Genomic DNA, 13,023 nt, shown 5'->3' with positions numbered 1-13,023 from the left:
TAACTTTCCACCCAGTTTCCTCATGGTTGTTGCCCCAGCAAGCTCCACCTCCATCAATGCAGACAGGTAGAAACCTGCTCCTTTTCAGTTTCCCAGTGAGAAGCTTGGAAAGTTCTCTGTTCCTGAAAGAGTAGAAACAAAGCTTTCTGTTTCCAAGCAGAATTTTTACCTGCAAGGAACGTCTTCCGTGGGTGGTGTACCTGGGCAAAGAAATCTCAGGAAACCTGGTTATCATGGGATTTCCACCCGCCCCTCCCTTATTTAAAAAAAAAAAAAAAAAAAAAAAAAAAAGCTTGAATGTTTTTACAGGGACTTCAAGGGCCGTTTTAAGGATGTTTATATTTCAGACAACCTAAACATTGTTTGGAGCAAAATGAGAGATTTCATTTTGGGACAAGCAAGTTGATGAATTGCAGTCAGCATCTTGTTCTTAAAGGAGGTATTTTTGCTGGAAGCTCTTGGTCTAGACACACAAAGGAGAGAGGAGGAGGGAGACAGAGGGGAGAGCATTCTCAGTCTAACACTCGTCTTTTAAATGATACGTTGGCCAATGCAGTAAATAGTTCCTAATAAATCAGACTTGCAAATAGTCACTCTTCTACTCACTCAGGGAACGCAGTGATTTATGCTGCCGAAGTCGTAAAGAGTACTGATTTATTTATTTTCCTACTTATGCTCTTTCAAGCTGGTAAAACATTTTGTGGGCCCGTAAATGTTTGGTACCAACTGGCAAAACATGAAGAATTCTATCAAAGCCCGGCCTGAGTGGCACTGTTTTGTTGTATAGGAAATACTTTTTGATTTAACCTCTGACCTCTGACATTGCAGAGATCCAGGGAAAAGGAGAGCCTAGCACAGTAGGAACCCAAGTTTAACCCTTACAGTAAAGTTGCGCAGGGATATAATAGCACAGAGGTAGGTCAAGGAAACATATCAAAATGGTTATTAGCCATAACCGTACAAAGTACTTAGTTTGGCTAACCTTTGTAATAAAGGAGTATGGACAAGGTGAGTCCTGGTCAGGGACTGTCTCAGAGAGATGACATAAACTTCTAACAGAAGTGAAAGAACGTGACCTAATTTGGAGATAAACCTCCACAGGGCAAAACTTAGTGTTTCTGGGCCTGCCAGATTTTCTGTTGGAAGTTTTTTTGTGCGTTGTTGTTGTTTAAGTATGATCTTTTTTAACCGTGTGGTGAAGTCCATAGATCAGGCTAAACGGGTAAATGGTAATGTCTGCCTGAGTTTCCTCTTCATTTTGAGGTGAGCTGATTAAAAACCAATTGTTGATTCAATATGCAAACTTTCTTCTCATTATCCAAACACGCTGACCCAAATTAATATGAATAAATAGTAACTGGTTTTATAAACCCAGTCTTTCTAAAAAAAAAAATATATATATATATCCTTAATGTTTGAATAGCAACATGTTGTTTTGTCCAAGACACTTCCTTTACATTCAGAAAGTGTTTGTTGGACACTCGAGTGTATATTGAGAAATTGTTTGTTGAGTCACTACAATTAGTGATATTTTCCTAATTTTATTCAAAAGTCCTAACTCAGGACAATGAAAAATGTTTGGTGAAAAGCATTTCATTAAAATCTAGAAATGTTCTCTTCCCTGGCAACAAATACAACAGGTATGCAAAAATTTACACACATAGAAAAGCAAGAGAAATTTTCTGTTTGTCTCTGCCACCAATAAACACATCTGGAGTATAACTACTAAACACCCTCAGACATAATCATTTTTAAAAACTTTGCCAGGGCGCCCGGGTGGCACAGTCGGTTAAGCAACCAACTCCTGGCTTTGGATCAAGTCATGATCTCAGGGTCATGAGATCGAGCCCTGCGTTAGGCTCCTGAGCATGGAACTGCTCATGGATGGCTCAGGGGGTTAAGCCTCTGCCTTCAGCTCGGGTCATGATCTCAGGGTCTTGGGATCGAGTCCTGCATTGGGCTCTCTGCTCAGCAGGCAGCCTGCTTCCTCCTCTCTCTCTCTCTCTCTCTCTCTCTGCCTGCCTGTCTGCCTACTTGTGATCTCTGTCTGTCAAGTAAATAAATCAAATCTTTAAAAAAAAAAAAAAATTCTCTTTCTCCCCCCTCACTAAATAATAATAATAATAATAATAAAAATTAAAACTATATAAAAACAAGAACATTCTTCAACAGTTTTAGAGATTTGAAATAAATTTCCTTCTTCTGAATGCTTCCTTCATGCAAAAATCCTTTTGCTCCATCTTTAGCTGTTTTTCAAACACGAGGCTCTTTGAGTAAGCATTAGAACTGGAATGGAAAATCAATAGAGCTCATGGCCCTCAGAAATGGTGACTTACAGGATCCTGAAACTCGCAGTTAGTTTATACATGAAATGATTTCCCGATCTGTGAAGGGTGACCTCCTTCTCAAGATATTGGTAAATATTCCTTCACCCCAGGAAAGGAATCCATGGCATCCTGGGGTTGAATGTTCCCTCAATATACGATACTTTCAGTGACAGGATCCTGATCAAGGGTGAAGAGGAGAAAAACAAGCGTGCATTTTAGAAACCAAAAACTTCTTGTTTGTTTTCTTTTAGAGATGTTACTTAAGATTTTCCTTCTCAGCCACCTCTCGTTGAATTACAGGTTAAATAAATAAAGATAGAATGACTAACTATAATTAAAAATAATTATTCCACACTACATCTTACAAGATCTTATACTGTTTTGGGGTTTGGTGTTTTTTTTTTTTTCCTTCAAAATTTTCCCATTTGATGGTCATATTTTTTCCTCACACCCTGCTGAACAGTGGGTGTTGTCATTACTGGCCCGACGCGGTGAGAATACGGCATGAGTTACACAGGCCATTAATGTGAGGGTTGATGTCGGTGGTCAGCAACCTCCAGGATCAACCTCCTTTCCTTAAATGCCCCTCAGTAAAGACCTCAACACTGACTTTATTAAGTTGATGGTAACACATGCAAGGTAGTCCCGACGTTTGTGTAATTCTAGACATATAAAGTTAAAATAAAGAAAGGACGGGGTACAAAATGCCTTCAATATCCCAACTTCTTAAGTCTCCGGTTAAAAAGTATATTTCCTTCCTAGCATTTCCACCAGAATACCTTCCATTTGCCAGAATATCTGGTTTTTATATGTTCCATTTACCATATTTTAAAAAAAAATCTGATGTAAAGTTTTCCTAGTTGGAGGAAATAATCACTTTCCATTAAGTTAAACAGCCTCAATCTATTTTAAATTAAAATCTCTGACAGAGAAACAGAAAAACACAGCTCTGTGGTCTTACGGGCCACTTAGCTGCAGATGGAACTTGAAAAATCCGTTTCTGGTCTTTTCTGCTGAGACAGAGTCCATTATTTCTGTTCTGATGGGGCTGGCTGGAGATCTTCAGGAACGTGAAAAACTCTTACATGTGTCCTTCTGAGTCCTTAAGGAGTCGAACATGATTAAGATGACAAAAAGAATCTGTCATGAGACTATAACGACTCTTTCTAGATGATCAGGTATTTCTAGGTTTATTGGCAAGGTAGCTGAAATTACAAATGGATTTTTAGCCAGCATTTCGTAATAAAGGAGTTGCAGAATTCTTTGCCATCAAGGAGAAAAATATAAGGATTTGTTAAAGCCAGTGTGGACTTCTGTGATTTTGCACTCCTTACTACGCAGAAAGAAGGGGATCGTGGGGACCCGAGTCCTAAAATTTGCAAGGAGAATATTTCTGTTTCCCTGTTCCATTTAGAATTCACAGGCCTCCCTTCCACTGCAAACCCGCTGTTTAGTCTGCATCTGAAAATTAAACCCAGAGCTTCAGCTCTCACGTTAAGTACCAAACTTTCCTCCAGCACACACCCTCACTTGTGTCTGTGTGCTAAGATCTAAGATTAGACCGTTTAGACATTTTAAAATTCCATCAAGCATTAGAAGATAAGGTCGGATATTGGGCTGTCTTCCTTCTCCTTTCGAGTCCATGAGCGGAAGTACACCCAAAGGTAAACGCCATATGCAGGATGAAGATAAGTGCAAACTGTATTTCTGGGTTTCAGTGGGGCGTTCGTTCAAGCTTAACCAAAGCAATGAAAGAGTTACATTTATTAAATTCTTTTTTTTTCATGAACGAAAAGAAAAACTAAGGCAAAATGAGGGCAATTTTCCAGGAGTCATAATAAAAATATAGTTCTCCAGCTCTGCCCACTTTCCTTTCCTTCTAATCAGTTTTCTGCCCAAAACATGCGCATATTTTGCCCCGATGTGGTGCAGCCCCAGTTGTCTGTGTAAAGTTGCCACGTGAATGGCTGGGAGCTGTTCAGTGTTCAGAGTTCTTGGTGGCTGGTGCCCATAAAAATGTCACTGTGCACTTGCACTTGGAAAAATCCTTTTATCCTGCATTCCTGAAGCCCCATTCCAACAGTTCGCCTCCTTGACCAGACTGCTGCTGTTCGCCTGCCCACCTTGCAGACTAGCTTCTAATGAGATGTGTCTAACTCTTTGACTATCGAGTTTCCATGTCCTTCTTGCTCAGAGCTGCTCTTGGGGGACTCCTCAAGTTCAAAGGTCCTTTGGCCACATGCTGCAAACACGAAGGAATTTAAATAGCTTCCTCAAGGTGGAAGTCATCGTCTAGAATGAGTCACAGTGGCTTCAAAGTCACTGAAGAGGATTGAATCTCGGGGGTCCCAACCAACTACTCTTCTATGGAAATTAAATTCCTTGGGGATGCCAGAGCCGGCTGCTTATTCCCTTACATCACTGGTTTCCATCCACACTTGGCACCGCAGAAGGGCCCCATGTGAGGTCTGGTCAGCCATGACACTCAGGGCCGCTGAGGGTGGGTTTTCCAAGTTCCTGTCTCTTCTAACGGGGACGATTTTTCTTCTCTTAATTATACCCACAGTTTTGTTACAGCAACCACAGATGTAGTGAAAGTTAAGTCACTGAAAAGGTGAGAACAGAGGTTTGCAGAGGTGAGAAGTGCCCCACGCCCCACCGTCATCCGCTTGGCAGCCATGCTGTCCCCTGGAGGGTGGCCAGTCGGGGCCAGGCCAAGATGAGGGAACACTCCAGCAACTAGACTTTTGAGAAAACCATCATTCAGAGCATGTGAGAGCCACCTTACTTCCCAAAGTTAACAGACTGAGGCTCCCACCCTCTGACATCCCACGTACCCGGCACTAACTGACAGGAGAAGAATTTCAAGGTCAGCAGAAAGATACATTAGTCAAACAACTATCCGTGTTGTGTTAAGAGCTGTTAAGTAAAGGAAACAATATGAGGAACCATCGTTTTCAGCTGAGTTGTGTCTAAGGGATTTAAATAAACCACTTACATCTCGGGAGCTTCAAGAGCTCAAATCAAGCAAAGTTTCTGGGAATGTTTTGAAAAGCCGATCGCATTCCATCCACTGCAAGGTCTTTGTAAGTTCATGGCCTGAAAATTCTATTTCCTTCCGGATTTGGAAGTATTCTGGTTTCCAGATAGTACAGAGAAATCGGGCAGTTAGAAATTGGAATAATTACAGCAAAATCCAGAAGGTTTTCCAGCTTGAACCGAGCTCTGTTAATTTGTTCACCATAAGAAGAAGGAATACAATGTCCTTGCCAGCCTTTATGCTGTGGTCTGTTTCAGAGCCGTACCCTGAGTTCACACCTTGGTTCATGTCCTAATGAGAAGTGAGCCATGGGGGGACGGATGAAGAGTGGCTCTGCCAAACAGCTTAGTGACTTTCTGGAATTTAAATATTAAGTGAAAAGACAAGGTCATAGGGCAGCTGAACCTTGGCGTGTCTCTCTTTCGTCCGTCTGTGGCTTTGATCATGCTACATCCTCCTTTGGGGCCAGGACTCTGGAGAGAATCTCAGGGTCATGGCCTGTTGCCTATCAAGAGGTATAAACCTGCTGCTTAAATATGTGGAGCCCTCCGTGCGGGGGTTGGGAGCGGAGGGGAGGTAGCTTCCTACGTTCCACATTTCCCCGGAGCAGACTAAACAAAACCGGTGTGAAATCTCATGATCTGATGCTGCCGTGGTTCTATTTTTTAAGCTGTAATCCATTCATTTGTATGTGTGTTTATTCCCAGGATTTATAGCTTTCTCTGTCTTTGGGGGAAGAGAATGTTTGAAACCTTTTGCAAGGGGTTGCAGTAAGCAGGGGTCTGTGATTAAAGCCCAGGGTAGAGTGCGCGAGGGAGAGTGAGTGTGCGTGTGCGTGTGCGTGTGTGTGTGTGTGTGTCTGTGCACGGCAGCGCAAGCTTGCATTCGTGTGAGTGTGTGCGTGCCCATTTGTGTGGGTTTCTTCCCTCCCGTTTGCTGCTCTTACGCAGAAGCGTCACACATGGTAGCATTTAGGAGCTTTTCACAGCTGAAGGGTTTCAAACACTAATGAATGGAAGTTTGGTCATATAATGCAGACAAGCTTTAAGGCATGCTTTACTGAATGGTGTACTGTAGTGACCTGGGAAAGGAAGAGAGGTATAAATTGTGTCAGTTAGCCACCCAGACAAAATGAAGCCATGTGGAAAATCAAATCTATTAAAGTATGAAGACTGTTATAAGCTGTTTAAGCTGGCCGTTCTTAAAGGGGCTCCGCTGGCTGCAGGAGTGAATGTTTACCTCTTCTCCCAGATCTTTTTCACATGCCGTCTTATGAGACAACACGCAGTGCTTGATAAAAATCATCCTCTCGCTAACGACACTTTTATCAGAAATGTTTATTGTCTCCGCTTTACCACCCATGTCCTGAAAGGTACTGCACATTTGTTAAATAAGCAAAGGGAAAGAGAACCGTGCGGCTCAAGCCAGCTTGCAGAAACTCCAACAAATTCCAGAGCCATAAGGAATCAGGAAAAAAAAGAAAAAGAAAAAAGAGAAGGAAGAATTAGATTTATACCAAGAGGAGGCCCTGCAAAAACATATATATTAGATTTTCTCTGCTTGGCCAGCCCACCGTTATAAATGTTTGGTGGATATGGATTTAGCATTGACATCCAGCCGGCAGGCCAAACTTTGCTCATTGTCTTAAAATGTGCTTTAATAAATACGAGAACCAGGAACTCGGTTTGGAAAGGAAGTTAATAGTCAGCTCTCACCACCCTTTCAGGCAGTGTCTACTGCCCCTGCACCGAGGCGGTGGCCTCGCAGTCCCACAAGAGTTCTTGTGCCCATCTGGCTCAGCCCGATTCCTAGCCCTACTCCTTCTGTAACTTGGGGTGTATCCCCTGCTGTGCCTTGACTTTCCTATCAAATGGGAACAGTAACCAACCATGCCTGTAAGCATCTAGCAAACATCATGAAAGTATCCACTTTGACTAGCAGTATCTTCAGAACAGGTTTCTTTGTGTCTCAAGAAAGGATTTTCCTTTATTTTTGCTTACTGGTGCCCTGGTTTTTAAAACTGACAGCCGGCATGCTGTCGGGAAAAATCTATCTATTTCTTTTTTACTCTAATTGGTGAGTAAGCTTTCGTTGGCCTGACATTCTCTGAACTGCAAACAATTGAATTTGCTGACCAGCCGCCATGATGTCAAGCCCTGAGTCAACAGCAGCTCATGGCTGCTCTGGGAAAAAACAACACCTTGATTCCTCAATTACGGTTTAAGAAGCCCTGGGAATGAGGGCTTGCCAATCACCCACATCCTCTTCTGAAGCCAGCCATTATAGGGCTGTGGAAAGAGGTCACCTCTGAACCGTTGGTAAGAACAGCTCACACGGTGTAATGGTTGTGCCCTCTGTGTGTTCCAGGAGGAGACTGAAGAGACATCCTCACAAGAGTCCGCGGAAGAGGATTAGGGGACGCCGATATTCTATTTCTACCTCAGCAGCAGTTGGATCTTTTGAAGGGAGAAGACACTGCAGTGACCACTTACTCTCTATTGCCATGGTCTTTCCACTTTCATCTGGGGTGGGGAAAGGGGGGCGGGGGCGGGGCGGGGGTTGGGGGGGAGAAATCACATAACCTTAAAAAGGACTATATTAATCACCTTCTTTGTAATCCCTTCACAGTCCCAGGTTTAGTGAAAAACTGCTGTAAACACAGGGGACACAGTTTTAACAATGCAACTTTTAATTACTGTTTTCTTTTTTCTTAACCTACTAATAGTTTGTTGAACTGATAAGCAAGAGCGGGTGGGTGAGAAAAAAACCTCTGAATCGGGGTTAGTCCATCACTGCACTGCACACAGCTGAGAAAGTGTCACGCTCGTGACGTTAGGCATTCCCGAAGGAAAGGCACGGTGTTCAACGCTGTGTACACCTCACCACCCAACCCGCTCACCGTAGTGAAACTTCTGTTTAGAACACCAAAGATAGGACTAGATACTACTTCTCTCTTTCTCGTATAATCTCGTAGACACTTACTTGATTTTTTTTTTTGACTTTTGTTTCTAAATAAGACGAAATGCTGATGTATCCTTTCACTCAGCTAACGAACCAGAAAAGGTTATGTTCATTTTTCAAAAAGGGAAGTAAGCAAGCAAATATTGCCCACTCCTTGATTGACGGCTCTCACACGTATCAGCGGGAGTACGAAATGTACTCGTGGCACTCGTTTTCAGGAAAACACTCATCCGCGTAGAACCTACTTCCTACAGAGCCAAATGCCATTTAGCAAGGAATCACACTTGTTACCTTCAAAGCCTTTAAGGAACCTAGACAAGCAAAATCATCCTCTCAGTAATTTAACAAGACCGTACAGCAGAATAAAGCACGATGAACCCACCTGATTGATGAGGTGGGAGGAGCGGAATCTAAATTTCTTTGGCTATACTTATACTGCAATTTAAAAAACAAACAAAAAAAAAGGCAGTCTCTCTCTCTCTCTCTTTCTCTCTCTCTCTCTTTCTCTCTCCTCTCTTCATTACATATCAGTTTCCGTGAAAGACCTAAATACCACTTACCTCAAATCAAGCGTATGTATTACTTCAAGTAATACGTTTTGACATAGGATGGTTGACTGAGGTCCTTGACTTTGGCTTCCGTTCACCGTCTCTTCATTCAAACTGCACTTTTAGCCAGAGATGCAATAATATATCCCCACTACTCAATACTACCTCTGAATGTTACAATTAATTTACAGTCTAGTACTTATTACATGCTGCTATACACAAGCAATGCAAGAAAAAAAAAGCGTAATGGGTATAGGTGATGTTAATCATCTGTGGTTCTTTTTGTACACTTCATTACAGTAAAAGAAGCAGCCTCCTTACTGTGTTTCAGCATGGCTATGTATTTTTCTATTTTTTTTTTAATTAAAATTTTACAAATACTTGTTTCAGCTTCTCTGCTAGATTTCTACATTAACTTGAATATTGTTTGTTGTTTTGTTTTGTTTTCTAAACCAAGTCGCTCCTAGGTTCTTAAGGATAATTTTCCTCAGTCACACCACACAGCACACAAAATTTGACTGTAATGTTTAAATCTTACCCTCCAAGTTTGTACCTCAAAATGAGTTGTTTAAGGAAATGGACGAATTGACTTGCAAAGACCTACCTCCAGACTTCAAAAGGAATGAACTCGTGACTTGCAGCCTTCATTTTTGTCAGGGTCTGAAATCATTCAGACTGTCGCTAGCCCCAGTCCAGCCTATTTTTGTAAGAGACGTTTGCTAGAAAGGAACGCATTTTCACACACTTCCTACAAAGATCTAGATAAAATAAAAGCCAACCTTCAAAGAAACTTGAATCTTTCTTGGTGTGATGCAACCAGCTCAACTTTTTGCATGATGCAATGAAAAGAGATATGTTTTTAAGACTCGTCGACTATGAGAATATGCTTGACAGATATTTTCATGTATTTTACACAAATGTGATTTTTGTAATGTGTCTCAACCAGATTTATTTTAAACGCTTCTTATGTAGAGTTGGGTTTTTTTTTGTTTTGTTTTGTTTTGTTTTGTTTTGTTTTATTGCTTTCTTTCCTAGTGAGTGTGCTGACTTTTTAACATGGTATTATCAACTGGGCCAGGAGGTAGCTTCTCACGACGGCTTGGGTCAGTATGGCTTTCAGTACGGAAGCCAAATGAAACTCATAATCATCTCTCTTCCAGCCGCTTCAGGGAGGTCATTTCAGAGCCCATATACCTCTCTGAGACAGGCAGATGGCTCACAGTTGGGAATCACCAAAGGAGCTATGGAGAGAATTAAAACTCAACCTTACTGTTAACTGTGCATGAAATAAGTAAAGAAACAGTGGCTCGTAAAAATAAAAGTCCCATTCCATATTCTCGGTTGGGCCCCTTCGAGACCTCATTGGCCACCTCAGAAAACTGAAGCAAGTTGCTCATATTGGCCAAACTCGGAGCACCGAGCGATTTTCACCTCCGATGAAGTTATCTTTTATTTCCTATACGTTGTACAATCAAAACACACTACTACCTCTTAAGCCCCAGTATACCTCATTTTTCATACTGAAAAAAAAAAAAAAGCTTGTGGCCAATGGAACAGGAAGAACATCATAAAATTTTTATATATATAGTTTATTTTTGTGGGAGATAAATTTTATAGGACTGTTCTTTGCTGTTGTTGGTCTCGGCTAAGTAAGACTGGACATTTAACTTTTCTACCATTTCTGCAAGTTTAGGTTTGTTTGCAGGAGAAAAGTATCAAGACGTTTAACTGCAGTTGACTTTCTCCCCATTCCTCTGAGTGTCTTCTAACTTTATTCTTTGTTCTTCATGTAGAGTTGCTGTCTATGATTGTACTTTGAATCGCTTGCTTGTTGAAAATATTTCTTTAGTGGATTATCACTGTCTGTTCTACACAATAAACATAACAGCCTCTGTGATCCCCATGTGTTTTGGTTCCTACTCTTTGTCATAACTCCATTAAATGCATAATAAAGTTTGGTCAAAACAGGTCACTAAGAGAGACATTCACAAGTCATTTTGTTGCGCCCCTTCCCCCGCATGTTGTGCCCCCACAATTCTACATACACCGATGTCACTTTCTAAAATATTGTACTTTTTAAATCAACTGCCCTGGTTTCACCTCTCACAGTCTGGCATTTAATCCTACAAATGACCTTAGAGTAAAGGTAAAGGAAGAGTACACTGTGGTTCAAAACTAGAGAATTTCTGGGCGCCTGGGTGGCTCAGTGGGTTAAGCCACTGCCTTCGGCTCAGGTCATGATCTCAGGGTCCTGGGATCGAGTCCCACATCGGGCTCTCTGCTCAGCGGGGAGCCTGCTTCCTCCTCTCTCTCTCTGCCTGCCTCTCTGCCTACTTGTGATCTCTCTCTGTCAAATAAATAAATAAAATCTTTAAAAAAAAAAAAAAAAAAAAACTAGAGAATTTCTACCGAAGACTGGCATCTACCATGTTGGTAAGAGAAGTGACTGAGGATATAAAAGTTATCTTTTGAGTAACATTTGCAGGAGAGCCAAAAGGTTGGTGAGGAGTATAAGACATGAAAGACACAGAGCTTCTCTGTATAGGAATCTCTTATTTTCTAAGAACCATAACCAGGGTTAGAATGAGTCCATCAAGTTCCAGATCACCTTTACATCTCAACTGCTGGTCGTGAATAAATCCAGGACTCTCCCAGGCAAGAATCTTCTGCTTTGGACTGCCACCCCCACTGTCACTACAACTCTTCAGTTAGCCTCTTCAGTAGGACTTCCCCATATGAAAACATCTCCTGCTGGGGAATTCATTGTCAAATTCATTGACTCCTTGGGTCATTTATTTTCACAGCCAATATTCTGTGAGTGCCCCTTCAAAAGATCACCTCCTTGGAGAAAACTACACAGGTACAGAAACTCAGGCAGCATGGGCAAAGAACTAACGGCATTGCTTAGGCAACAAATTGCAAGAATTTGGGGGAGGGAAAGCCATTTCCTGCTGGAGTGGATCATTAGGTCAGCCTGTTAACAGACCAAATGTAGTTAATATAACCCATATTTAGTATCTTCATTTTTATTAACATAGAAAAGCACATAAGAAGAAATTACTCCTGGAAAATGAAAATACACCAACAGAAAATCTTTGACTTGAAAAACAAAACAGTAAGAAAGGACAGACATTACACCCAGAATAGAATAACTAGATGGAAGAGGCTAAAATTTTTACAAAAGTGTAGAATTGATACTCATTAGATGATCTCTGAATTAGGTTCTCTTTTTCATTTTAGAAAAATTTAACGGTTGCTTTCACACAATAAGTAGTTCACAGACGGAAGTTCTTATGTGAAGAAGCATTGTAAATTCAAACCTAAATTCAAGGAGGGTGTCCCAAAAGTATCAGTCAATGCTTTCAAATTGCGTTGGAGCCCCTAGTATGTGCCAGAGATTGTTTGGTGTAATAAAAGTAAAGGAGAGTTCATCCCTGCCCATCAAGAGCCAGAACTCCTCACTAGGGAGCTGTTACATAGAACCTTACTGAGTTACCCTGAAGGTGGCTGGAGGCATCCTGAACTCTCCACCAATACCAGAGACGAACTGCAAGTCCTCTCACAAAAGAGATTTTGTGTTACCAACAGAGAGGGATCCTGGGTTAGGAGGACAGTAAGTCTCAGCCAGTGTAGCATTTTCATAGGTGGGAGGTGGGGAGGGAGGTGGTTTTTCAACAGAGCTAGGAGTACTCAACTCTTCAGTGAATTCAGGAATGGGAAGTGGTTTAGAAGTATGGGCAGGAATAAAAACAACTCAAGAATGAATGGCACTGCCACCAGCGTGATGTGATGGGTGCTCAGACCAGAGATTAGTGTATGAAATTTCAGAAAGGTAAAGTGATAAGAAGCTCAAGAGTGGGGAAGAAGACAGAATGGGCATGCTTCTTATCAAGCACGATTGACCTAGGATGACTTTTGATTGAACAAGACAAATTCTCAGAACTAGGTATGGTCACCCTTGAGCCATCACTCTTCAGGTCTAGGAAATCGGGCCTAAAGGGGGAAGAGAAGTTGAAAAGAATCAAAATTCCTTGTGAAATATGGAATGCAGACGGGTAATGTCCAGACAGTCAAAAGGCAACAACAGAGGTCTACACCCATAGTCTGAGTTTAGCCATCTGTGAAACGGGGTGGGCTGTGCTCTGCC

At 41.7% G+C, this 13,023-nt stretch overlaps 1 protein-coding gene across 2 annotated transcripts in view; it reads left to right on the top strand.

The window, feature by feature from the left end:
* Positions 1 to 10,849, top strand: part of HMGA2 (high mobility group AT-hook 2) — a 142,061-nt gene extending 131,212 nt beyond the window's left edge. For both annotated transcript variants that reach the window (XM_082738265.1, XM_082738264.1), the window contains one exon: positions 7,735 to 10,849. In XM_082738265.1, the coding sequence (XP_082594391.1) occupies positions 7,735 to 7,782 (48 nt within the window). In that variant the 3' untranslated portion in view covers positions 7,783 to 10,849. The remainder of the gene's footprint in view (positions 1 to 7,734) is intronic.
* The last annotated feature ends 2,174 nt before the right edge of the window (positions 10,850 to 13,023 follow it).

The sequence above is a fragment of the Mustela nivalis genome (assembly GCF_964662115.1).
Source record: "Mustela nivalis genome assembly, chromosome: 7".
NCBI classification, from domain to species: domain Eukaryota; kingdom Metazoa; phylum Chordata; class Mammalia; order Carnivora; family Mustelidae; genus Mustela; species Mustela nivalis.
The sequence above is the reverse complement of the archived record's forward strand: the minus strand, read 5'-3'. Positions and strand labels throughout refer to the sequence as shown.